This window comes from Vanessa atalanta, chromosome 10 (assembly GCF_905147765.1).
Source record: "Vanessa atalanta chromosome 10, ilVanAtal1.2, whole genome shotgun sequence".
Taxonomy (NCBI): Eukaryota; Metazoa; Arthropoda; class Insecta; order Lepidoptera; family Nymphalidae; genus Vanessa; species Vanessa atalanta.
Window position 1 is genome coordinate 9,964,927 of NC_061880.1, and position 25,595 is coordinate 9,990,521.

At 31.8% G+C, this 25,595-nt stretch overlaps 2 protein-coding genes across 2 annotated transcripts; both read right to left on the reverse strand.

The window, feature by feature from the left end:
• Positions 1-87: 87 nt before the first annotated feature.
• LOC125066832 (cell division cycle protein 20 homolog) lies at positions 88-4,225 on the reverse strand. The gene is made up of 10 exons (XM_047675116.1): positions 3,785-4,225; positions 3,595-3,701; positions 3,277-3,447; positions 2,974-3,067; positions 2,245-2,474; positions 1,925-2,071; positions 1,555-1,682; positions 1,281-1,428; positions 602-801; positions 88-212 (listed from the first exon to the last, which is right to left on the reverse strand). Exons 1-10 carry the CDS (start codon positions 4,080-4,082, stop codon positions 113-115), a joined length of 1,623 nt encoding a protein of 540 aa, XP_047531072.1. The 5' UTR covers positions 4,083-4,225; the 3' UTR covers positions 88-112.
• A 1,376-nt stretch (positions 4,226-5,601) lies between these two features.
• Positions 5,602-23,266, reverse strand: LOC125066772. Its single transcript, XM_047675035.1, has 20 exons — positions 23,082-23,266; positions 18,155-18,309; positions 17,811-18,035; positions 17,520-17,728; positions 16,648-16,942; positions 15,944-16,176; positions 15,045-15,603; positions 14,205-14,395; positions 13,541-13,658; positions 13,283-13,466; positions 12,468-12,809; positions 11,940-12,201; positions 11,625-11,780; positions 11,213-11,498; positions 10,592-10,931; positions 9,785-10,101; positions 8,438-8,575; positions 7,848-8,056; positions 7,189-7,350; positions 5,602-6,988 (listed from the first exon to the last, which is right to left on the reverse strand). The coding sequence occupies exons 2-20, from the start codon at positions 18,290-18,292 to the stop codon at positions 6,826-6,828; spliced, it is 4,527 nt and encodes a 1,508-aa protein (XP_047530991.1). The 5' UTR covers positions 18,293-18,309; positions 23,082-23,266; the 3' UTR covers positions 5,602-6,825.
• Between the last annotated feature and the right edge of the window lie 2,329 nt (positions 23,267-25,595).

Genomic DNA, 25,595 nt, shown 5'->3' on the forward strand with positions numbered 1-25,595 from the left:
ACACTATTTAGGGTCACATATTTTTAATCGAACTACATAATTTTTTCCATTAAATTTACTTTTAATAATAAAGAAATCACATTTTTATTCAATAACATCTAGCTAATTTGTATTACCTAATTAATGCGTTCATATTTAGAAGAGATTTTGCAGCCTTTGAATCAGTCGGTTCTTTTTTCTTAGAAGGATCGAGCATGAAGCATTTCCAAAGACTGAAATATAATTAATTTTAAATTAGTCTATAACTCTCATCTATTCCAACCATATAAGAAAACAAAACTCAAATAAACAACATAATAAATTGACGCGATATCATTGGTTGAGAGCTTTTTTCCTACTTCCATTGGAATAGGCTATACATAGTGTAGTTTTTTTTTTTAAATATTTATTTTGTATTATTTAGTGTCATATGATTATGCAGTCAGGTAACTGCTAAATCATGTAATTTTTGAATCTCCTGAAAAAAGTCCATTTATTCCTGCGGTGGCCAGTTCTATAAAAAAACTATTTGAATTCTATGTAATGCATTTTAAAATTTGATTTTACAGACACATGGTATTGGAGATTAATGATATAATGTTGAGATATAAAGGCACAGTACCGCAGCGTTTCGTCGGCGCCGGCGGACAGCACGGTGGTGCCGTCGGGCGACAGGGCGAGGTGCAGCACGCGCGCCACGTGCCCGCTGAGCTCGGCCACGCGCGTCAGCGCCGGGTACTTCCACAGCACCAGCTGGTTGTGCGCGTAGCCGTGCCCCGACACCAGCTCCTTGTAGTGCGTACTCCACACTATTGAGCACACCTGTAACCAACATGTTGAGCCTGCATATATTATGATTCCTTTATTCTCATCTCATTTATTTAGGAGTGGCAGATTTTCGGTCCTCTTTCCCGTCCCTCTTTTCTTTACTTATATGACATGCCAAATAACAGCCTGTAAATGTCCCATTGGTGCATTAAGGCCTCTTCTTCTTTTGAAGGTTAGGAGCTTATTCCACTAGGCTGCTCCAATGCTGATTGGTGGTTACAAATGTGGAAGAATTAAATTGAAATTAGACACAGATAAGTTCCTTAAGATATTTCTTCCATTGCCGAAATCGAAATAATTTATGAACACAAAGTTGCCTGCCTGTTAGAGCATCCAATCATTAAAATGCATATGTTGCAACCATCATCAGGGCTATCTTGGCGATTTAATTTTTCTCTGAATTTGGTTGACGATTAACTGACGTTACTTTAGTTACGCGCGATGAACACATTTATTTATTATTATGATGTTACCTGAGACTTAGTATCTACTGTGTTCACATTGGTCCCAGTATTCACATTCCAGATACGTATTGTTCTGTCGGCAGTACCACCGCCTGAAGCCAGGATGCCCGCGCTCCATGGACACCATGCTAGACCTTTCACTGCTGCCAAGTGTTGACTGAAAATATTTTTTTTTTATTATTCTTTTGTAATACATTTAGCTAAACTAACATGTAATATACCCATATAGGCGTTTTTTGTTTTAGTCAACATCCTAAGTATGCTCATTAAATGGTTTACTTACTTGAAAGAGTACAGATGCTGTGGCTGAGAGTAGTGCTGGCCCTGGTTGACAGGCCAAATATTCAGCAGATTATCGTTACCGCCGGATGCTAAATATTTACCATCTGGCGACCACTTTAGACCACATATCTAAAAATAATGTATTTGTTTAAAAAATATTGTAAGCATTTTAATGAATATTATTGTATTTAACTAGATTGTATGGATAGCTGTAACTACTTGGAAAATACTATAGCCGCGGATGCGCGTGCGCCTAAACACTAGTCTACTCCCATTCTTATTCTCATAGCTTGAACCTAACTCTGAGACTTACGCTACTAGTTTACACATTGAAAATATGGAGAGATAAAAATGAAAAGTTCAGTCCTTACCTCTTGCGTATGCGCGGCAAACGACGCGACTGCGTGTTCGCGTTGTCGCACGTCGTGATGAACAATATTACCGTCACGTGCGCCACTAGACACCACATAAAGGTTCCACGCGAGTGAACCCACCCGACCAGTGTGTCCATCCATTATCTGTATAGTAAAAGAACTTAAACTATTTTACTGTAATAACAAATTTCTATACTATTTTATGTGGAGGTCATCACTATTTGATTTTGACCTGTTAATTATAGGAAATTTTAGATTTTAGTATTGAAAGCAATAAAATTTAATAAAAACTATTTATTAGAGATAATTAAACTTACTCTCAATCTTTTAATCTTTTCACAATCCCATAGTTCAACTGTAGCCGCAGATGTACCAACTGCTAAATGAGAACCGCCTCCTTGTACCCATGCAACCGAACAAACGGTTTCTGATCCTTCCAATGTCAGTAGCTGTTCAATTTGACCAGTTCCAGCATTCCATAAATATACTGAGTTTCCTAAAGCAACGGCTAGTATATTGGATGCACTCCAGTCAACTAAGTTAAGGTCTGAAATTGAAATATATTCAAAATAAGTTTTACTTATGCTTATGAGCTAAGGTGGTCAAGTAGCTAGAACATTTGATCTTAACTGAGGATTGATTAATTTTTTTATGATTTGTCTTATAATTCATAGCCATGATTTGTCATGTGCTTGGCAATAAAAAAATTCTACCACATGACCAACCACTAACTCGCAGTGGTGCAGAAATTGTGCTAAAATAAGCTCCAACGCTTCTCCAATAGTGGACCACTAAGCTCAGCAGTGGGAAAAAACAGGTTATTACTTAACTGTTATACATCTAGGACAAAAACATAACAAATATTGCATATACTGACAACCCATTTGTAAAACAAAATGGCTATGAATTATAATACAAGAAAGTTTATGAAAATTTGACAATATTAATTTGTAATGTAAGTGAATAGTTGATAAATTTTAAAATAAATATTTTTTAAATTTTAATATTTTAATAAGATTTTTTAAATCTACTAATATTTTACTTACAATAATCGTCCAGAATGTCAGGTGCATCCAAAATTCTGTCTGGTGCTTGTGGAATGTATCTTGTTGTATTTTTTACTGTCGATGGTACTTTAGCCTGTTGGAAGATAATTACTAAATTTGTTTATCAAGGACCAAAAAATATGTGTAATTTAAATAATGTTTTATTATTTAATGGCTTTTTGTTTCTAAATAATTTTACATAAACATTGTATTGAATATATGTATGTGTATAATGGTATTGAAACTTTAAATATTAGCAAATTTATAAAGCTGTTGGCACGTCTGATAGATAAATAAAAATACCTGTGAGTATACCACTCTGAGCCTGTTCTGGTACCCTTCAGGAGCGGCAGGGGCCTTACAAGTGTATTGTAAGAGTCGGCCTGGCTCAGTATCGGTAAGTGCGCGACCAATAGCTTCACTGGCAGCTGTTTGAGCAACAATTTCTTCACCTTTGTCGTCTTCCCTACTTAACTGTATAATAAAATATTTTGCTTATTTTAAAAATAGTTTACGATTGCATAATAAAAATATGAAGTGAATTTTCTTGTAACTATAAATTACACATAACTTAAATTTCTGAACTATACATTGTTTAATAATAAAACTGAATATTCTTACCATATAATGACATAAATCAAAATTTGAGTTACTTCTTGAAGGGATAAATCTATCTGCTTTGTTCGGAGTCTTTGAAGCTTTATTTGGTGTAGGTGTTGTTGATCGACCTACAATTAAGAAAAAAATATTTAATTAATGATTCAAGACATCTCACGTAGAACGACCTTAGATCGTAAATGTAAAAACTTACCTGGTGATTTGTTTTTAGAAGGAGTTTTCTTGCCTTTTTTATTTTCATTTCTAGGCGGTGTTTTGTTATTAGACAAAACATTGTTATAACTTTGATTACTAGAAACTGACAACTTTTGCATAGATTGATTACACGAACTTAAGTTTATATTTGATATATTTTTAAAAGATGTACTTAAAGATGGATTTAGATTTTCATTATTACTCTTTTTAACCCATCGTTGTAGTGGCCCACGAGTTATGGGCCCGTCTATTGTCGCTAAACTATTTAATTCATTAAGGTAGTTAAACTGTGCCATATTTAATTTTTTGTACTAAATACCGGTACAAAATATATCACTTTTAAAATACAAGCACAAATCAAATGTTTAAAATTATTTTTCAGTCATTTAAATCAATTATATTTTCAAAATTCTTTCAGTCTTAACTTGTCTTTAAAAGTTCAAACATAATTTGACAATTGTTCAAAAATTCGTTAAAATTTAAAATCATAGTGGAGGGAGAAACTGTGTTGCTAGATAAAAAAAGAAACTATTAGGCTTAATACACACTATTAGGAAGCTATTTATTTTTTAAATATAATTCATATGAATTTATCTTACTTTATATAAAGTAGACTTGTAAAAGCCTACGTGATTAAAGTAATCAACTTGAGCCCAAATTTAGTACATCAAATACTTATTAGTATAGCTTAAGAAATAGCACTTAAAAAGTAAGCATATACGCACTTATCTTAGTTTTCTAATTTAACTGACTATTGTTAGTTAATATTTATATATTAACTAACTACTTATTAGATTTGTAAATTTAAATTGTTTTTAATTTTAATCCTTGTTGAATATGTCTCGATACCATATATGATGCCTAAAATTGTCCAATTATATAATTTATATCGGTTAATTCTCCGTAATTTTATTTGCTTTTTATAATATTAATTTTTTTATTAGAACTTAGTAACGTTTTATTCGTTTTGGAGTATCGCTTGCTGTTTTTTAAATTTAATATTCGCGTGGTTTCTCAAATTGTTATAAAAACTTGTGTGTTATATGCTATTGTAGTATATAAAATAAGTATAGGTTACGTTTATTTTTCTGAAAGATAAATAGCAATTAAGATAACTATACAAATATTTATTGTTTAGTATATAATAAAAATAGCGTGTACATTTTCTTGGCTGCTAGATGAAATTCAAATAACGGCATTTGGATCTTATTTCAAAGAAACCTGGCGCTTAAAATCGTCTAACGTATTTTTTGTAAAAAGTATTTGTCATACAAATCAACTGTAATAGACTAGACTAGAATAGTCTTTCAAGATTTCGTTGCAAGAACTTCACAGGGAAGTAATGTCCTAAATGGACTGATAATGGAAGTATTTTTGCATCGGCTATCTGTGATGAAAATAATCCCGCTCAATCTCACTCTCATCCCGCTTCTGGTGTTGGTCCACTAATACAAGTAAAGGCAATTTTTTATTTATTTACCAAGATAAATAATACTGAACTACAGATAACTAGTCTTAGATATAAAATGTTTAAGGTTTTTTACACCGTATTTATATAGTATTAAAGATTTATTCAAATTCTATTAAGATGTATAGTATCCAAGATATTCTAAATTATCAGGAAGTTGTGATCCATTATCAGGTTTATTCAAATCACACATGTTAGGATTTTTGCCAAAGTAAGTTAAAACCGTTTTAAGAAAAATGCATTTATTTAAGAATGTAAAGAATTGTTCACAAAATATGTAATGTCTAAAACATCAAAAAATATAACTATTATTTTTGCATTTTAAATAATGATACACCATACATATTGTTATTTCTTATAATTAAGTTTTTATTATATTGCTTTTAATTATTTGTTTGAAGATATTGTAAATGTTTAATTAAGATCACATTTAGATAATTTGTCACATTACATCAAGATAAAAATTCAATTATGAGCTTAATACGGATTTCTTGCTTGTCGTAATCAAAATAAAAAATAAAAAACTGATGGTAAGTAAGCTAGGAACATTTAGCAAATGCAACATTTGAGCATTGACATTTCCTAAAATTAATAATCATTTTTTAACAAAACATTACCAATATTATTCGAAACTTCAAACTCACTTGATATACGACATTTATAGCACCATTTATAATTACATTATATTTATAAGATACGTAAACAGTTTTCATATCTTTAATCATTTACTATTTACAATCATTTACCAAAATGGCACAGATAAACAGTATGCGTACATTTTTCAATCAAAAAGGTTTCAAATAAACTTTGTTATTATACCTTACCACATACAAAATTTTGAATAAATTGCCTATTATTTTATTGAACTGGTTGTCTTCTCTTATATTATGATACTTTCTTATAAAAATAGGATTTTATTTATATCTAATGCCACTGAAGATCAAATAGTTCCTTAGATTAACCTTAACAACATTATAAACTTATTTTATAAAAGCAGACTGGTGGGAATTGCAATTATAGTACAAAATTATTTGCATAAATTTGTTTAAAACATTTAAATACTATTTCACCAATTAAAACGTATAATTAAAAATATAAATGTTATAACTTATGAATTGATATTTCGTTGTTAAAATTGACTTAAAAAGAGATACATAAGACCTTAGTTTATTTGTAAAATGGCAGTTTATATTAGACTATAATTGTTCTATACTGATTGGGGTCACTAGTCAACCATGTATCACCAAGGCAGAGAGCATTTCACATTTTTATCATTCATAATCTCGGATTTGTAAAATATTATATAAAAAATTAAACTAATATTATTAAAATGTATGTTTGTTCATTTAAACTATGTATACTTGATATTTTTTTAAATGCAAAGTACAACAACCGACTTTCCCGGCTTTTAAAAGTCGTTTTAAATTCACACAAATTCCATAATAAATAACAAATTAAATTAATTTTATGTACTTGTCGTCGTACAGAATTCAAGAACCTTTAACTGTATTGTTTAATCAATAACAACAACATTACGTATAATTTGAACCGAAACAAATAATGTTTCTGTGCTACGTTGAGCATGTACTCATCATTTTCATTATATGTATATGTCCAGGGTTGTCGACGGTCACGAAACAGGAGAATTTCTCGTCGAGGCAAATTTGTTTCGCGTTCATTCCAGATAGCTTTATACATGCCAGTATTTCTTTTCTTTTTGAATTTTCTTTACACCTAGACAATAACAATTGATAAATTAAGTTACTGTAAGTTATACAATGCAAATTTATAAAAAAATATTTCAAATAAATTATTAAGCAAATGCAGACTTCGAACAATAACCTTGTCATTCGGAAAATATATTCGAAAATGCTTCAAAGATGAGCATATTTTAATTACTTTAAGGTAAAATATAATCAAAATTTAGTGCTTACGTTTTCTTTTTCCAGTTAACTTTCCAACAATGCTGTGGGTTTAACAGATTACCTCCGAAGAAGAAATTGTTACTTGTACTTGTGCTAGAATTGTCGACTGTTTGGATTTCGTTCCTGACATCTAGTGGACTCGCTAGTGGTGTGATTACATTTAGACCAGTCCTGTAAAGGAAAATATGTCACTTAAATAAAACACTTAAACCTCCAACAGGCTTAGAAATAAAGAAACATTTTTCATTTTGGTAGCTATAAAAAGTTATTTGTCTATTCTGTATTTTTATATTTTATATGCAGTATATTATTTATTTGCAATTTTAAATTATTGTATCCCTTCCAACTTTTTTAACAATCAGTACTCCAAAGTCCACTCCCAAAGTTAGCCTGGTAGAGAACACTGCTTTACTGATAAGGCTGCCTGTTGTACCTCATGCAACTTTTGTTTAATTTAAAGGTTAAATTTAGTTTTAGGTATTGGTGTGCAATAAATATATAAATATATTTGCTTTTATTTACAACACAATACAAGAGTACACAAACTTCTCCTTTCTTTCAAATGTACTTCAAAGTTGGTCTAAATACTAAATAGCAGTAGTATCTAATTCACGAATAGTTATCGTGCCAACCTAAATAAATCTGTAAATAAAAAATGAAAGGCTCACCTCAGGAAGCCCTTGCTGCGCATGCGGATGACGTGCGTGACGTTCCACCACACGATTTCGGCGGCGAGCGACACGAGCACGAGCGGCGGCTCGTCGTCGAGCGGCGCGCGCGGGCCGCGCTCGGGCACGGGCGAGAAGCCGCACCACTGCACCCTGCTCTTGTGCTGCTTCAGCAGCTTCACTTGCCGTTTGTTCTGCACGCTCCAGATCTGCGACCGACGCCTCGAGATTACTTCGAGTTGGGCCCCCGTTGGCACTTTAATGACAGTATGGTCAGCAAAAACGTTTTAAACGGTATGTATTTCTGATTGAATTCACTATTGAAGTAATAGTGTTGTTGTTATGTATAAAATTATGTGAGCATTTAAGGTGCTTAATAAAGTCTGCCGTCTGTCTGACTTTAATGTTCTTCAGGAATGCCTTTTTGGTTTGGATGGTAATATAGTTTTCCTTATCCATATCCATTTGAGGCAAAAAAGGATTACCTATTTAAAAAAATAATTAGCATATCTTTTTACAAGACTACTATCGTGACTTTATTTCGAACTTGTTATAAATAATAATTCAAAGTAAAAATTTTAACTGTTTACCACAACATCACCGGAATCGAGTCCCATCGCCAGCATATTACCGTCCTCTGTAAGAGTGCAGGAGTATATTCTGTTATTAAGTTTATATTCTTGTACTGTCTCCAGCTGAATCTGTTCTCCCCTTCTTAATTCAAATATCTGTAACAAAATGTTTTTGTTTTGAGTTTGAAAATCAGAATGAAATTTTAAGTTTAATAATATTTAGCGTATTAGGATTGTGAATTGGTTTACAGGATCAGTATAAAAGTATTATAAATGGCTCAAGGTATATAATGTTTAAAACCAAAATATTCTGGATTCTAGAAGTCTTAAAACTTTTTTGTTTTGTTCTTACTCGATCTTTTGTTCTTATACAAACTATTAAGAAATCATTTGGACTGCCCTAGTTTACTCAGTAAAATAAATTTCAGAGTGCCTAACAGATATCCGAGACACATTATTACTCCTCTTGTGCCTCCACGCACCAGAACAGTTTTCGGCGCCAATTCTAGCCTTCCCCGTTTATGCAAACTCTATAATGGTTTGAGTCATTTAATTGATATTAACTTAAATTCGCCTAATACCTTTCGGAAGTTAATTATAAACAACCTAATCAGCCAATTACAATGAATTTAGTTGTGTCAATTGAATTATTTTAGTCGTTTAATTTTTTGCAATGTTTTAGTCTGTATTTTAAGTATTCTCGTTTTGAATGTTTTTAATTATTATTTATTAATGTCACTTTGTATTTTCAATTGATTAATCTTATATTATATAACTTTTATCATAACTGTTTTGCATCAGAAACCGCATTATGATTGTATCCATTTTTAGAATATTTATGAACTTATTTTAACTTTATTTATAATTTAATATATAATGTAAATTGCTATTCATTATTTTTAGATTTATATTTATCAAACAATACTTAAAAGAAAGAATTATGTATGCATGCAGTGTTTGCTTTTAACTGATTTTACACAGTTTATGCATGTTTTTAATTTTATATGTAACGTTATTTAAATATACATTTGTGTAAAAATCGCTAGCGAACCTATAAATAAATAAATAAATAAATAAATAAATAAATAAAACCACTTTTCACCATCACCATCACCGGTTGGGTATATAGATTTTAATGAGGAGAGCAAGTAATGAATCCTTATTTTTGAATTTAAAACATAATAAAATGCATAATTATATATGTATGTGGATCAACAAATATAGCCTCCACTACTCATATATATTCTTGTATTGTGATCATCAATTGATGTTTTTTTACATAAGATTTATATTCTCTGGGTATATGAACACATATAAATGGCTCATCTCCACCGCCATCGAGCTCAAAAAAATGTATAAACTTACCTGAAAAGATAGATTATAGTCATCACATAAAACTAGCACATTCTTCTGAAATGCAGAACAATAGACGCAGACATCGCTCTGTCGTCCGTTCAGAACGCTCGCCAAATTTAAATCTTTGTCCCAGAGTTTAATAGTTGCATTAGATTCTATCGTGATTAGTCCAACGTCCTGTACACAGTAACAGTCGACTAAACTGCTTCCTTTACAAAGTCGTCCTTTGAGATCACAGTTTCGGAAGAGACGGTCTCTGGAGCTAATGCTTGTGTCGCTTTCTGAGCTTGATATCTTGTCTGATGGATTTGATTTCTTCTTAAAACCTGAAATTAAAATATATATAGTTGTACTACAAATAGTTGTCGCTAGCAACTTTGCTCGTGTCTTAGGAATTGGTCGTCAGGGGTTAGGTTAGTTAGGAGTTCAAGCTTGCTTTGTACCAGACAGACACACAAACAGCGTCCCTTTCGCATTAATAATATTACTAAGTATAGATAATATATTTTATAATGTAATGATAAAATATATTATCTAAACTTAGTAGTAAATATTCTGCTAACATTCTTGCCAACAGTCCATTCGATTCTGAATTGTACAGTAGCTGTTTTTAATTTTGTTTCGTATTGTTTAAACCCGTTCAAATCCCAGGACCCGAGGCCATATACCAAGCCACGAGACGAACAAGGCTCTATTTGTATAGGTACTGCAGTATGAAATATACACTATCGGATACAAACTAAAAATTTAACCAAAAATTCTTCTGTTTACTGCAATTAAAGGTGCTATATTATAAGACAGATGTATTCTACATACCATTTATATCGTTTAAGATTTCTTGAGATCCAAGGTTAGTGTTTCCTCGTTGTAACATCTTAGGTTTCCAGTCACCATCTTCAGTCAACCGATAGGCCATGAGACAACGGTTCTTTCCCGCGACCATCATTAGATTGTGACTTACAAAATTCATGTATTGAACTGCACTGTTCACGTCCATTATGTCTTTATTCTCTTTGGACCGTAAAGTGAACTTTCTGACGATACCGGAATTAAAGCCGTATATGATGTACTGGTTACAGGGAGATATTTTTATTTTCGTAATATGGTCGTCTGAATTTGACGGTATTTCTGTTATGAGTTTTCTACCGCGCATTACCTGAAAATACATTAATATGATCAATCAGATCTGAGATATTGTTTCGTACCTAAGAATTATCAAATGAGATTTTGGACTAGGCGTTATAAAGCAAAAGAGCATTTTAAATTTGATTTTCGAACACTTGGCGCCATGAATTAGAAAAAAAAGTATTTTTGGATTACTTGGTGCCATGATGTAACACACCAAGTATTGGCAAACTTGTAAATGGAAAAAAGCATAATCAACTAAATTACTTTGTATAAGCCGTACTAATTGGTACTTAGTTTATCTATTTTTACCTGTATATTGTTTTTATCATCGACAACAGCCAACAGAGGCTGAAACGCACCATCGCTGTTTCCGTTACATAAGCCTTTTAAGTTCAGGGGTTTAAGCGAATGCCGATCTAAACTCATCGTGGATTTCACCACCCGCTTAGCTTCCTTGTGACTGACAAAAGATTGGTGTCGTTTCGGGGTGTTATTGCTGCTTTGCGGTGCACTGCTCGACGTCGAAGTGTTCGGGGTGTTAGGAGAAAGAGTGTTAATAAAACTCGCGTCGAATTTAGTCGTCAGGCGTACTTTGCTGCAATGAGAAAAATTATGCACTCAAAATGCGTAATAATCTGAACAAGAAACAACATTAGGCCTTTAGAAGAAATGTCTCATTTTTGTCGCGTATTCCCCTCGGCCAGGGCGTGCAGTCACTCACCCGGCGCCGTCGCGGGAGTAGTGCGCGACGTAGGCGGCGTCGAGGTACCACACCTTGGCGCAGTTCTCGTGGTCGGCCGTGCCGGTCAGCAGCACGTCGGTGCCGGGCTCCAGCTCGTCCCACGCCACCTCGCTCGTCGACATCGACGCCACGTTCCTGCGCAACGATTTATGCTGACTACTCTATTGCAGTTCGATTGTCTCGTGATCGCCAGGGACAGATATATAATTAATTTATTTGTTAATAACCATCACTAGAATAATAAAGTTATTTATTTATGTGTCAGTAGGCGGTTATTTTTTTTTATATTCTCACCCTCTTCTGTTTTCCAAATCGAAGAGATACGTATTCGTCTTCAAGTTGACACAGATGACTCGACTGTCGTCCGTGGACACGAACAGGAGCGTTCCGGTCTTGTTCACTGCCATCGATATAAACGTGATGCCGTCCTTCACGATGTCGCTGGTTACGACGGTCTTGCAGACACAGTTGTTGCAGTTTTGATTGAATCTTCGGAACACTTTGAATTCATATTCTGTTACTTCTTTCTTTTTTAAAGTTAATATTCTCTTGGTACCTGAAACGGAATTAACATATTCTATAGTTATTTTGAGTTCGATCATAAAAAATTAAAAGGTCTTCTGTCATGGCGATTTGACCAAAAGAAAATTGCTTTCCACTGATTTATAGTAAACGAGTGTCGTAATCGAGCTTCAAAACACTCAATCAACTGATTCATTATAATCAACCGTTGAAAATTTTGTCTTTGGTGTATCCATAAATAAAATGATATAGGCATATATTCTCATATAAGAAAGACCGACGTTTTATATCAAAACTCACCAGGTACAGTTATTATGTCCAATACTGTATCCGTTTCTTCATAGATCTGCTTTTCTTTGGTCTTCACGTCGATAATTTCCAGCATATGAGTACTGTTGCTTGTGGCAACTATCACATATTTATCACAATTGCAGGGAACACAGCACAGTATGTCCCTATCCCTATACAAATTGTCTAGGAGGTACAGAACTTTGCCACTCGTGTTGAATAATACGATCATTTTAGATGTATGTGTGATCAAAGTTTCTTCGTTATTTGCCCAGCGACAGTTTATAAATGGTCCAAGTTTTGGTGCTATAGTTTCATTGCTTGGGTAATTATTGTTCAGTGATTCTTCAGATTCTAAATAGTAATAAAATTAAATATTAGTAGTAGAAAATTTGATGCCTTATCATTCTTGTTACAATTAAATTATAGCTCAAAATTTTTCACGAAAATGCAAAAACTAAGAAAAACGTTAAATATTTGTTGAGAAAAAAACGTAAGGAAAAATATGGCTGTTAATTAATTACCAGTTTGAAAAGAATAATAAAAAAATCAAACATTTTATCGTTTAGACTGAATTCGTGATTAAAAGAATTTCATTTAAACCTTAAGTTGTTAAAATATTAATCGATTCAATCGATTTTGAGGTGAAATGAAACTAAATATAATATTTAACCAGTAAGAAGAAATTGACAGACAGACAAATGCTTCTTTTTTTTATGTATAGATATAATTTTCTAAAATCATTTTCTATATTGTAGGTAGTAGGTAGTTACTTGAAATCAATCTGAACTTCATAATCATTTGTTTGTAATAATCAATTGATATACCTTCTTCAATAACACCTCCTGCCCCCTCATGTTCTACATCATCAATGTACCACAACTTAATAACCCCATCATAAGCCAATGATGCTATAAATAGTGGATTTATAGGACAAGCTCCAACCCACTTGACGGGTGAACCTGAACTTTGTAATTCCTTTTTCAATTTATTTGTTCCTATATGAAAGAACTGTAAAAAAAAAACAATTAATAATTAATATATAAACTTATTAAATATTTGACACAGATAAAAATATCAAGTACCTTTATAGCACCCGTGACTGTACCAACAAGCACATAATCTCCCAGAAAACATACGGCAGTGATTGTTTCCTTGACATCGATCGTGGAATGTTTTATTTCTTCTACATTTTGTTCATGCCTTAAATCAAAACAATTATATAAAAAATATTTTACACTCAATAGCGTGTAAGTCACAGCGTTTCAATGAATTAAATATTAACAACATTTTTTTCTAATCAGATGTATAGAAGTTATTTTAGATTTTGGATCATTCCGCATTCTATTGAAGCAGATTTAAGGGATAACGTTTGAGTTCAAATTTAAAAGGGTATCATATTTTAATAGGCTTTTTGTCAGGAAAATATTTTTCCTTCTCTAAATCTAAACAACTTTTTTTTTCAAGTCTAGAAATATAGTTCTGCGAGGTCAACTTAGAAGCAATGGAGTAAATCCCATAACCAATTTCTCAGATTTTTTAAAAAAAGGTTTCATCTTAACAATGTTCCTGATACAATTTTTATAAAAGTTTAAGTTAAAGTAAAAGTCTCATGTTACTTAATGTCATGTGACGTAAAAATGAATATGCACGGATTTAATGACTATGATAATTATGTTTTTTGTTTTTATAATTCCATTAAAACTATGCTGAGTTTTGTTTCCAACTATAAAAAGCAATATCACTTACATAAATTCAAAATATAACTCGTTATTAGTACATCTCTCTTGAGCTATCTGCCAAGCTTTGGTGTAAAGAATTCCCTTGGATTCGTTTTGTAAGATATTTTGTATGATGTCCGTACAAGGATATCTGTATAGATCTATTCCATATGTACTTAGATATTCTTTAATACTGAATAGTAATGATTTGTCGAGTTCCTAAATGCAAACAGAAAAAAAATATATATTTGTCGTCCGCGGCTTCACTCGCGTTTTAGGGGGTCGTCAGCTGTTAGGCATAAAAGATTATTTCGTTAAATTCGGTTCGGTGGTTTGGCCGTGAAAGAGCGACAGACAGACAGTTACTTTGGCATTTATCATATTAGTAAAGATTTATTCTATATAAATGTATGTGGTTGAGAGCTGATAAGAGTTTTTTACAGGCGCATTCGTCAATACCATTGAGAGGGTTGGGAAACCAACCCCACCGCCAAAGCTCATGTCATTTCTTAACGAGGATTGACAGTTGACATATGGTTGACCGTAAAACTCTGCCAAATCCTTTTACTTACAAACTACAAATAAATATGATACAGTCAAGTAAACGCTGTCCTGCCTGTTTATATACCAATTGGTAAGGCTATATGTGCAGTAGATGTCCTGTAGCGCCACTTAGACGCGAATTACAAAGGAAGTTAAAAGAAATACCTTCCCCACAAAAAAATAATAATGTGCCAACTTTAATCGTGTTTGGTCAAACAGTTTCATAATTTATCAATCTTAAACAGACATACCCACATTGAGTTTGTCTAAATATGTATATAAGTAAAGGGTTATTCCCTGTTGATATTTAGTGCTCATTACTTACATCATGAGCTATATGACTTTCATATTTCTGAAGATCCAATATTACATCTGCCGGTCCAGTAAGTCTCGCTTTATTGCCCAAAAACTTTAAATCCAAATATAATCTGTTAAAAAGGGTCCACTTATTGTTCAAGTTCTTCGTGTTGGCCAAATGGTAACCAATATAGAAGGCTATGTATCCGTCATCTTCTATTTCCACCGGAGCATGATTGATACTGTCATAATTATAGCTTTTTAAAAAATCCTCATGTAGTTTCTTGACATCGTCGTCGTTCGAACTGCTCCGTAAATAACCCATAATTAAATCGTGTATTTCATATGAATAATCCACTTGATCCTTATCATAGAATTCTATTATTAGTGACTTGCTTCGAAGTTGCTTTATAATACTATTAACTTCAAGGACTGGCTTGTTCCATAGTTTGCTGAACACTTTTGCTGACAATTTAACATTGTCAGGTAATATTGTGAGCATCTTGAATAAAGGTAGAATGTTTGGTTTGAGTGAATTAATGCAAACTTCGATTGTTTTCATTGGGTTAACATTTGGTCTTAAATGGCTGAAATTAAAATTTAGAATTTAATATTTGGAAAAATGATTTACAGAGGTGATAATATATCCCAGATTCAATATGGCGAATTTTGAAGTGAAATGAGTTCTAAAATTTTATTCATTCAGTGCTGCACTTTTAAGAAGGTTCGAAGTTAGCTTGACACACATGTGGCAGAAAATTGTTGAGGGATTACTCAAATCACTTTCACATTCATAAAACATATATTTTCATAACATTAGTTTACGTTTAGCAAAACCATTGAGCTAATAGTAGTTAGTCATCATGAAATGAGAAAACTATTTATGAGTTGTATGTTAAATAAAAATAAAATACATATAATACTTACAAGATAAATTCTTTTTTCTCCAACTTGTTCAAATAGTAGTTCCAGTGCCTGGTATCATGTACTAGTCTCTCTTTATTTTCCGCCAACTCTGCTCCCAGTAAGGCGATGTGGAATGGACTACCTTTACATATTTCATGTAATTTCTTCGCTTGTCTCGGCAAATTTGATATTTCGACTTCCAAACACGAGGCGAACAATGCAAGCGATTCCTCTTCGGAAAAGTAGTTCTCTACCTAAAATTACAACTTTTCTTTAAAAAAATACTATAATTATTATAAATTTATCTGTATCAGTATTGTGAGTGTTCGAATTTAGCCTTTTTTTTTAATTCGGTAATTTTTGGGCATCTTATCGACTCGCTCGTGGAACAGAATAGTTCCCATCTGAATTCAGTATCAGAAAAGCCAACTAAAGGGAATTATCGTACAGCTAACATCTATTAATTGAACACGTATTTTGTAGGATTACATTTGGTGGTTGTTTATGTTACCAAACCCATCAGCACAAGCTAACTCAAGAAGAGTTGAGCTAAGACGGGTTGCAGGCCTCGAGTCATCCAAATCCTAATCCTTACATTATATAATACACACTGAGCTTATATGATATACGCTTTTTATAATAAATACTAAAATAATTTAAGTTAATTTGAGAGGGACATTATTCAATTCAACAACTTAAGGTAGCAATAAATTCATCTCACTTACGTTAATGATCTGAGGGTGAAAATTTGTGACGACCCCTGTATCTCTCGTCGTGACAACAATTTTGCAACCAATGTCAAATGCGTCTAGACATTTCTTCTCGTTAACTTCATCAAGGACAAGCAAGGCATCCTTCAGTGACAGTTCAGAGAATACTGACTTGAGTTTGTCTTTCAATTCCTGCCACGTCCAATCGTAGCTGGACAGGGAATCTGAGTTTGAACCAATGCTGGACATCGATATGGACGAATTCATGTACGAATTGTGGGAGGTTATCGATAGCGCTTTCCGATATAGTCTGTAAGAGAAATAAGTATTATTTAAGTCCATTTAGTTACGGTACATTCTTTGTGACATTTCTATTTTTAGAAGTTTAAGATGATATTTTGTTCAGCCTTCAGAATCTCTGTTATTATTTTAAGTTGATAGACGAGCTACGGGCCACCTGATGGAATTTGGTTACATTTGGTCCTTTGTATCTATCTCACTTCAAACAGACGTCGATGTTGTGTCACAAATTATGGGATTCTAGTATTTTATATATCTGCTGCCTGTAATTTCTACGGCTCATTCACTCTTCAACAAGGAACACATCAATACAAAGTATTAATTTTAGAAGATACTAAACTACTAGCTATTGACAAGTTTTGTGGGGTATTTTTTTTTCAGTGCCATAAATTGTCAGTGCAATAAGGCCTTGATTAAGAGATGTTTGGGCCTAACAATGAACTGGGAATCAGGCGGAGAAAAATGGAAGTAAAGATGATAAATAAATAAATTTATTATGAAATAATGCTGCATAAACACATCCTACATCGAAACACATGTATGGCGATGATAATAATTATAGTCGTTAATTAGTTTTGTAAACTCACTTGTTCTGCTGAGCAATTATGTCGTCTTCCGTTTTACAATTGCTGAAATTAAGCCAGTACACGACACCATTGAAATCCGACGTGATCAGTTGCGAATTATTGCGTAACACGCTGATTATTAAAGCGGTTTTACCGCAGCCGGACATGCCGTGGAGACTGAGGATTTTGTGGCGCGTTAGCGTCTTTAATTTCATATATACGTCGTTTTCCTTAAATATGTTGAAAAATACAAGATTAGTTTACTAAATTTTTTAATGATGAATTCTCACTTTAAATGTGGCAATATCTTACCAGAGCCAGTCTTCTAACGAAGTGATCTGGCAGCCGAGGTACGTCTCCTCTACTGAGACTATCCTCAAAACTGTCTTCGATCATCTCTTTACTGTTCCCAGTCGCCAGTTTTTTCCACAACCAATTGTAATCCTTCGCTAAGCTATCTACGAACACTTCGAAGGCGTTGTTATTTCCATTTTTAAGAAGTTTAAGAAGATATTTTGTCCGCTCCTCACGGTCTCTCTGTAATTATTGGATACAAGTCATATAAAGAGTGTTGTCTATATTTGCAATAATCGAGTCACATAAATATAAAGCTTATCTCTATCGATTTCATTATCAATTGTGTAAGTATTAAGTACCAGGTTAGAGATGTGGTCGTAGTCTTCGTTCGATATTGCATTCTTGGTAAACAGCTCATCTAGGATGAACATGACATCTAAATCCTTAACGATAGCATGCTGGTGATGCTGCAACAACTTCTGGTTCTTAATGTCCATTGTTTTATTTTATTCATCTGAAACAGCAGGACAGACTTACTTTTAACTTCCTAGTAGGTATATTTTAGGAATTGTTATGTTCATTTAACATGATTGAGAGAAAATATTCATATAAACCGCAATTTTTAAATAAGCGTTTAGAATAGGTTTTTTCATAATGGATCGCTATACAGTATAAACTGAAGCAAGACCGATGCCTGTAAGTATAAAGCAACGCTCGATGGCGTTTATTTTTACTTATTATAATTTCTGGTGGTAGATATTGATTAAAACGTATTATAAATACATACAATAAATATAACATACGATATATGTTAAGTAGGCGTGACTGGGAAATCTTATGAAATAAATTGGTGTCTATTTCTAAAAGAAAACAAGTCAAGTTCAGCTTTCAAATAAGGTAGTTTTCTTTTTGACCCGTTTGCATGTATTTAGGTAAGTCTGCATTTTTCTCAAAGATTACTGTTTTCATTTGGATGGGGTTTTCGTTATTACTTATTTTCTTTACAGGAGTCTGCATTACCGTCTCTACCATAGGGCACATGGGGCACGTGCCCAGGGCCCCCATCCTGAGAGGGCCCTGAACAACCAATGATTTCCTTTATACGTTTGTGCTCATGTTGACTGCTATATATATTTTCGAAAGTGAAATATTTGTAAGAAATAACTAACATATTTATCAAAAAAGGCTATTGACGATAGTCGATATTAAAAGTAGAAAGATGTGCTCTTCATGATAGAAATAGATATAGTATGCAATAGCCATAAGACAGTAGATTCCTACGAATTTACGAAAATTACCGCACCGTTTATTTGAAACTATACTTAAGGCCCGGCCATAAGCAAATTATTTGTACATGGTACTAAATATCTGCCAAAAGGGCCCCAAAATTCATGGGTGCCCAAAGGCCCTTGCATAGCTTGAGACGGCGCTGGGAGTCTTTATAATAATGATAATGACTAATTAAAATTTATTTTGTATCGAGATATATTTGTTTTTTCGTATATAATATATTTATAAATATTCTGTGCATACATATACATATACGCATATATATGTAGTTGCCACTTAAAAATATGAGAATCCCAAAAGTCATAACACATTCACACAGTAGGTGTTTCGTCTGACTTCAAAGTAAGTTAGCCTATAGAAAAAAACGTACATTGTTTTTACCATAATTTATTACACAGTCGATCCAACATAACTTGATCAATATTTAAATAAATTATATTTATTATATTGTTTGATGTTCATAATACAAAATTGATATTCAATCCAGTTAATTTACAGTCCCTCGTGTGCAATCGTGTACGATTTTAACGAAATGATAATATTTATAAAATATATATAATTCTATTTATTTAAATGTTAACAATTGGTAAAATATAAAAGAATCAAATAAGGAGAACCATTTAGGTACTGTATAAGTGATTATCTTGTTTACGACTTCAAGCTAAAATCTCTCGCATAAACACATTACGCATACAATAAAGCACAATCATGCAGTCTGTTTTACACTTTGGGATTTTATGGCGCAATCTTATCAGAATTTTAGTAAATTTAAGAAAATTGAGACCAGATTATGAATACAAATGTGATGGAATAATGTTACAATCGCTGTCAAATAGTAATCAGTATTATACTTTGTACGTGCAAGCTTGTCAATTTGAAACTGCAACCTTACCAAGATGTCAATCATTGATACTTGATAGAACTACCTATACCATAACAATTCATATTATTAGTTCTTCTTTCTGTGTTTGAATATGGAATCCTAATTTCAGTAAATAAATCGAAACATGTAGAAGATTTATCTTATTTACGTTATCACTGACAGAATTAAATCACTAGGTTTACACTCAGAGTTTAGGTAGCAATCAACTAAGGAAAAATAATTATAAACGTATGAGATGAGCGCGACACCGAATTTACTTGCAGAAAAGGTTAATTTAACTTAGCAGTACTTACTTAATAAGTTTGTTTTTATAACGAAACAGTTTAAAAACCACTATAAAGAATTAATTACTTTTAAATTAAAGCTGAGCCTGATCCTGATGTACTTACCTTTTTGTTTCCTAAATTCTATCATTGAAAAATATACAAAATGTTTTTTGAAAACTTTAGACTTGGAATAAATCACTTCACAACCGAAATTAATGAGGCATACATAACGAGTGAATAGATGGACAGGTAAGTATTCATACGAAACGATTCTCAATATAACCTTGACGATTAGTGCCACCTACACGACAATGAGATAAATTCATAAAGTCCGAAATACGAGAACATTTGTGTCATCGACCTTACTATGACTGTCAAGGTTGATATTGAATAATTTGACAGTGATAATAGGAAACTACGATTGTAAGTAACCATGTAAATAACTTTAACAAACAGTCCTTATCAAAGTCAAAATATATTTAATTAAAAAAAAACTCTAAGAATAAAAGATAAATATGTGCTAACATTTTGTACACAAACTCTTAATTAGTTTGACAGGACTAATATTGCTATCTCTGTCATGTTTATACCAAGTAAAAAACAAAACAATACATAAATATACTTTTTAAGACTTATTAAATTAGTTCACTTGTTTACAATAGAATCAAAGCAATTCTTTTTAAATGTTTGATTTAAAATAAATGTAAGTTGAACTTTATTTATAATTAAATATTAAGACTTGTATTTTGTTTAAAAATACTGAATAAATATACATTTAAGATGTATTTTAAAGGTAAATCAAAATAGAATTGATAGACTAATATATATCTCTCTCCTGCGTAATTATTGTTCCTTTTAATAAATGTATTAATATATCAAGGATAGATTTAGAAACCCGTTACAATTTATTTAACTTGAAGATACAAATAACAGTAACCTCAATATTTTTTGCACTGTGTGGGAATTTATGATCAAATGTTATGGTCTGATGAATTTTTACAAAGAGAAGTGAAAATACTGTCAAGATGATCTCCTTTATATTTATGTTATAAGATCTACCTTATTTCTTAATACTAGTAGGATTTTGTTGTTTTTATTAACTTTAAGAAGCGCTTATTAATTAGTGAGTTTTATGTATAAAGATTTAACTAATTAAACTGTAATTTTATCATAGATAAAAATAAAGCATAATTTTTATCAAAACAAATATGTAAATATTTTAAGTGTGGAATAAAAGTTTCAAAATAAACAATAATCATTAAAGTGTCTACTTAATACCGTGTACCGTAACTGTAACTACTGTTTTAATATATTTTCTGCTAGTTTATGACTATGGCAAGAGGGGTTGTATGATTTTGATACATAAAAAAATTGCCTATGTCCTTGGTTGGGGTTCAAGCTTGCTTTAAATACCAAATTTCATGAAAATTGTTTTAGTGGTTTAGCTGTGAAAGCAAAACACACCGATAGAGTTACTTTAGCATTTATAATATAAGTATAATCTACACTATTGAAAAGGAAATATGTACTTGAATAAAATGTTTTGTATATATACACATTACACACAATTTTAATCTAGAATGAAATGAAAATGTACATTTAAAAGTTGCAAAAAATTGAAGCAATATTTTTTAAGGAAATATATACAACAATAATCATATTGTGTTTATTTAATAGAACATAAATTACTTACTAACTGTATTTATTAACTTGAAACAAAGTCAATACATATTACTATTAGCCATAGATATTATTGTTTCAATAATTTTTTTTCTAATTATTCAAACAAAAGGATGTTTTGATCAATATTATGTGTTTATTGTTTACAAAATATATTTGTAAATAGGTAAACTACATTTCCTTAATAGCACCTTGTATGTGGTTCACTAGGCCAAGGGTACCTTATCTCGATTTTAAAATTAGTCATTCTTTGAAGTATATTGGATTGGTGTCATATGGTAGGAACTAATGGTTAAATGATAAGCGACTGATAAGTTTTAATTGCAAACGGAAGTGGAATTTCTATTTATATAGATATGTAATTTATTAGATAAGTATATTATATGTATGTTAGTTTACAATGATTTACATTTGCTTAAGCATTATTATTTTTTTTGTTTGTATATATATATATATAAGAATGGGATGTTTATATGTGTTGGAAGTTATTGATCTTTAACAGGTAACTGTTATTGGTAATACAATATGAATATAATTGGTAATCAATCAATACAACTTTGGACTTAAATGAGTTCATTTTGGTGCAAAACAAAGTGACTCATTGCTATTATTTTTTAATAGAGTAAGAGTCATTCAGATAACTCATTATCATTTAGTTTTAATTGTTTTTCAATCTTATATTTAAAATTCAAGTAAAATATATTATAATCGTAATTTTTATGGTAATATTTTCATATGATTAACATGGTTTTCTTTACCTATACTACTGTTATAGGACTTAGCAAAGAGAACCTTCTTTATATCTATGTGGTATTTTGTTAATAGTTACTAAGTTTAACTTTAGAACTCGTTTTTTCTTCTTTGATTGAAAAGATTATTTCTAACATTTATTCAGTTCTTAGCTTAATAAAGAAATATGTTCATTATATGAATTTTAATTTATGTTTAGAGTTAGCAAATTATTGATACAGCTTTCTGTTACAAAATAAATTAAAATTAACAATATGTGTATAAGAACAGAAATATGAATTTGTGTCAGAGTAAGCTATTTTTATATTGTAGTTTCTGATCAACATAAGTAAAATAAATATACATTCATAATTTGAAAAAATATTGTTCTAACTTTTATTGAAAACATTATAGATTTAAAAGCATGTGATAACTTACTCCTTTATGCCCGAGACTGATGTTGAAATCATATGACTAAAGCTAAGCACCTTTATAGTCACTACATTACTTGAATATAACTTAATGATACTAAAACTAAGACTCTTTTCTTCATAATTTTTAGACAAAATAGTTTTAGCACCAAAGTAACAAAGCAAACAAACACTGCACTACGCGTTGCATTCGTCCCGTTTGTTTTGTCTGACGATGCATTCGTGCAAGGATGGAATGCATTTTGTTCAAAAGCTGTATTTTGATTGGTTGTTATAGATAAAAGCCATTTATGATTGGTCTAAAGTTATCAAACGTATTAATTGACAGTGACCATAAAATCACAGATTCAAAACACTGGCACAGATTAACAATTATTTCAGCGAAGCAATATTTTGAAGGTTGTACGGTATGGTATTAAAATTTGTGTTTATTTATACTATTAAATAATTATGATATCATTTCGGAATAAATAATCAAAGTTGTTTTTCATTATATACTAGTTTATGCTTCTTACGGCGTCACTAAATTAATTTATACTGGTAAAAAAGGTAAATTTCGTACAAAAATATTGTATGTACGGATGGTACCACTCCATTATTTTCTGTTGACAGAATACGTTAAAATATGGTACTGAAAAAGTAGACTTTTATTTTTACAATATAGAAAAAATTTAATTGTTTGAACTCGTAAATAATAATTTGAATATTTCATGATTATGTATAGTATAGTATTATAATTTAAAAAAAATATTTCTCCTAGTCGGGGTCAAAATCTATAAAATCTTTAAATTTGGTATTAAAACACATTTGTTTGTTGTCATTTGTTTTCTTCATCGGATGTACGAAACTTTAAAAACGAACTTTCTATTTGAATCGCATCAGACGAGATTAATTAATTATTATCAACTATAAAAATAAGATCTACATTTAAAGTCTTGAAAGAGGAATATATTTGAATTTTCCTACAAAATATCTTTTATTTCAACTTGTTTTTGTTCCCTTGTTGAATAATCATTTGCAATTACACTAAATCTACTATTAGCTGGCCAATCTTAGACGGTAATAGACTACGATCAGAGAAATCATCTTACCGATCATGTAGTAGGTATGCTTAGAAACATTGTTATAGTGAATGTCTAAATGACTGGAAGTATTCTTTAGCTTAGATTTACATTAATTTATGTAGTATATTCTTGTATTGTAATTGAACCCAATTTTCTTCTAAGAACCTAAGACACTCGACTCGTTTTTATTAAGATATAAGGTCACTTTTAAAAGCTTCGGGTTATATTTTTTATTCAGAGAGCGTTCCTGAGAACACTTGTTTATTTTTTTCTTATCAGAAAATTTAATCTAACCTTTGAGTAAATAAAAGGAAAAAAATTGCGCATAATGTCTTTGTGAAGATAATCTTTTTAAAAAGACAACATTGACCTATGTTGTTATAGACCAGCTGTTTAAAATTAAAATTATGTCACAGTGGCGGAAAAGGGAAAGATAGCGCGGGAGGAGAAGTAAGTTCAATGAATAAGCCGAAAAGATCGCACAGATGTGTTACAACTATTATCTTTTTCTTTTTACTAACAGTATTTAAAACGGGATATTTACCATGTTTTTTATCTTTATTTGTTGGAGCTCGATATTTAGACATTATCTATGAATGTCTTGTTCACGAGACTGACGTTTGCGGGTAGATGTAGACGGCATTAGAAGTGTCCATATCGGACTACCTCCTTTCTCGTATGTTTGCTGCGTAAACACTGGTTATCACTACCACTGTCACTTTCACCCTTACTATATGTTTTATTTGCACTCGAAACTCGATCCCATGTTTTACAAACGAAACTCACCGTATCGATTCGCGAATTTTTTATATTATTATTCAAGGGTTTGCATAACTTTATCACTGGATTCCATACTTTCGACAGTTGAAACCCATCTTCCCTATTGAAATTACTATATTAAGTAATTTCAATGGCTTCTCGTACCAGTCGCGGGGTATGTAATGGCGTTCTGTCGCGAGTATCTGAGCATTATGAAACTCGATCCAATGGTTCGGCTCGGCTTCTAGAAGATGTTCCGCGATGGCTGATTTCTTGATATCGTTGTTTTTTGCCGCCTTGATATGTTCGTTGATAAGACAAGATACCTTACGTTTCGTCTGTCCAACATAGGATTTACCACAAATACAATCGATTTTGTAAACTCCGGGTTTTTCCAAGGAAAAGCTATCGTTAGGTGAACGCAACATTTGCCCCATCTTTTTGAAAGGAGTGAAGATAGTCTTTACCGCATATTTGCTCAGGACTCTAGCTATCTTATCTGTCACTCCTTTAACATATGGCATAAATGCTGGTTGTCTTTCAACCCTGTACTGCCGCAGTAACTTATGATCCCGTGTAGCTGAGTTTCCCACTTTATCCATTCCGTTGTAGGACCTTTTTAACGTGTGCTAGTTCAGGTTGTATGTGGTCTTCATCACAAAGGTCGTAGGCGCGATTGGTCAATGATGTTACTACAG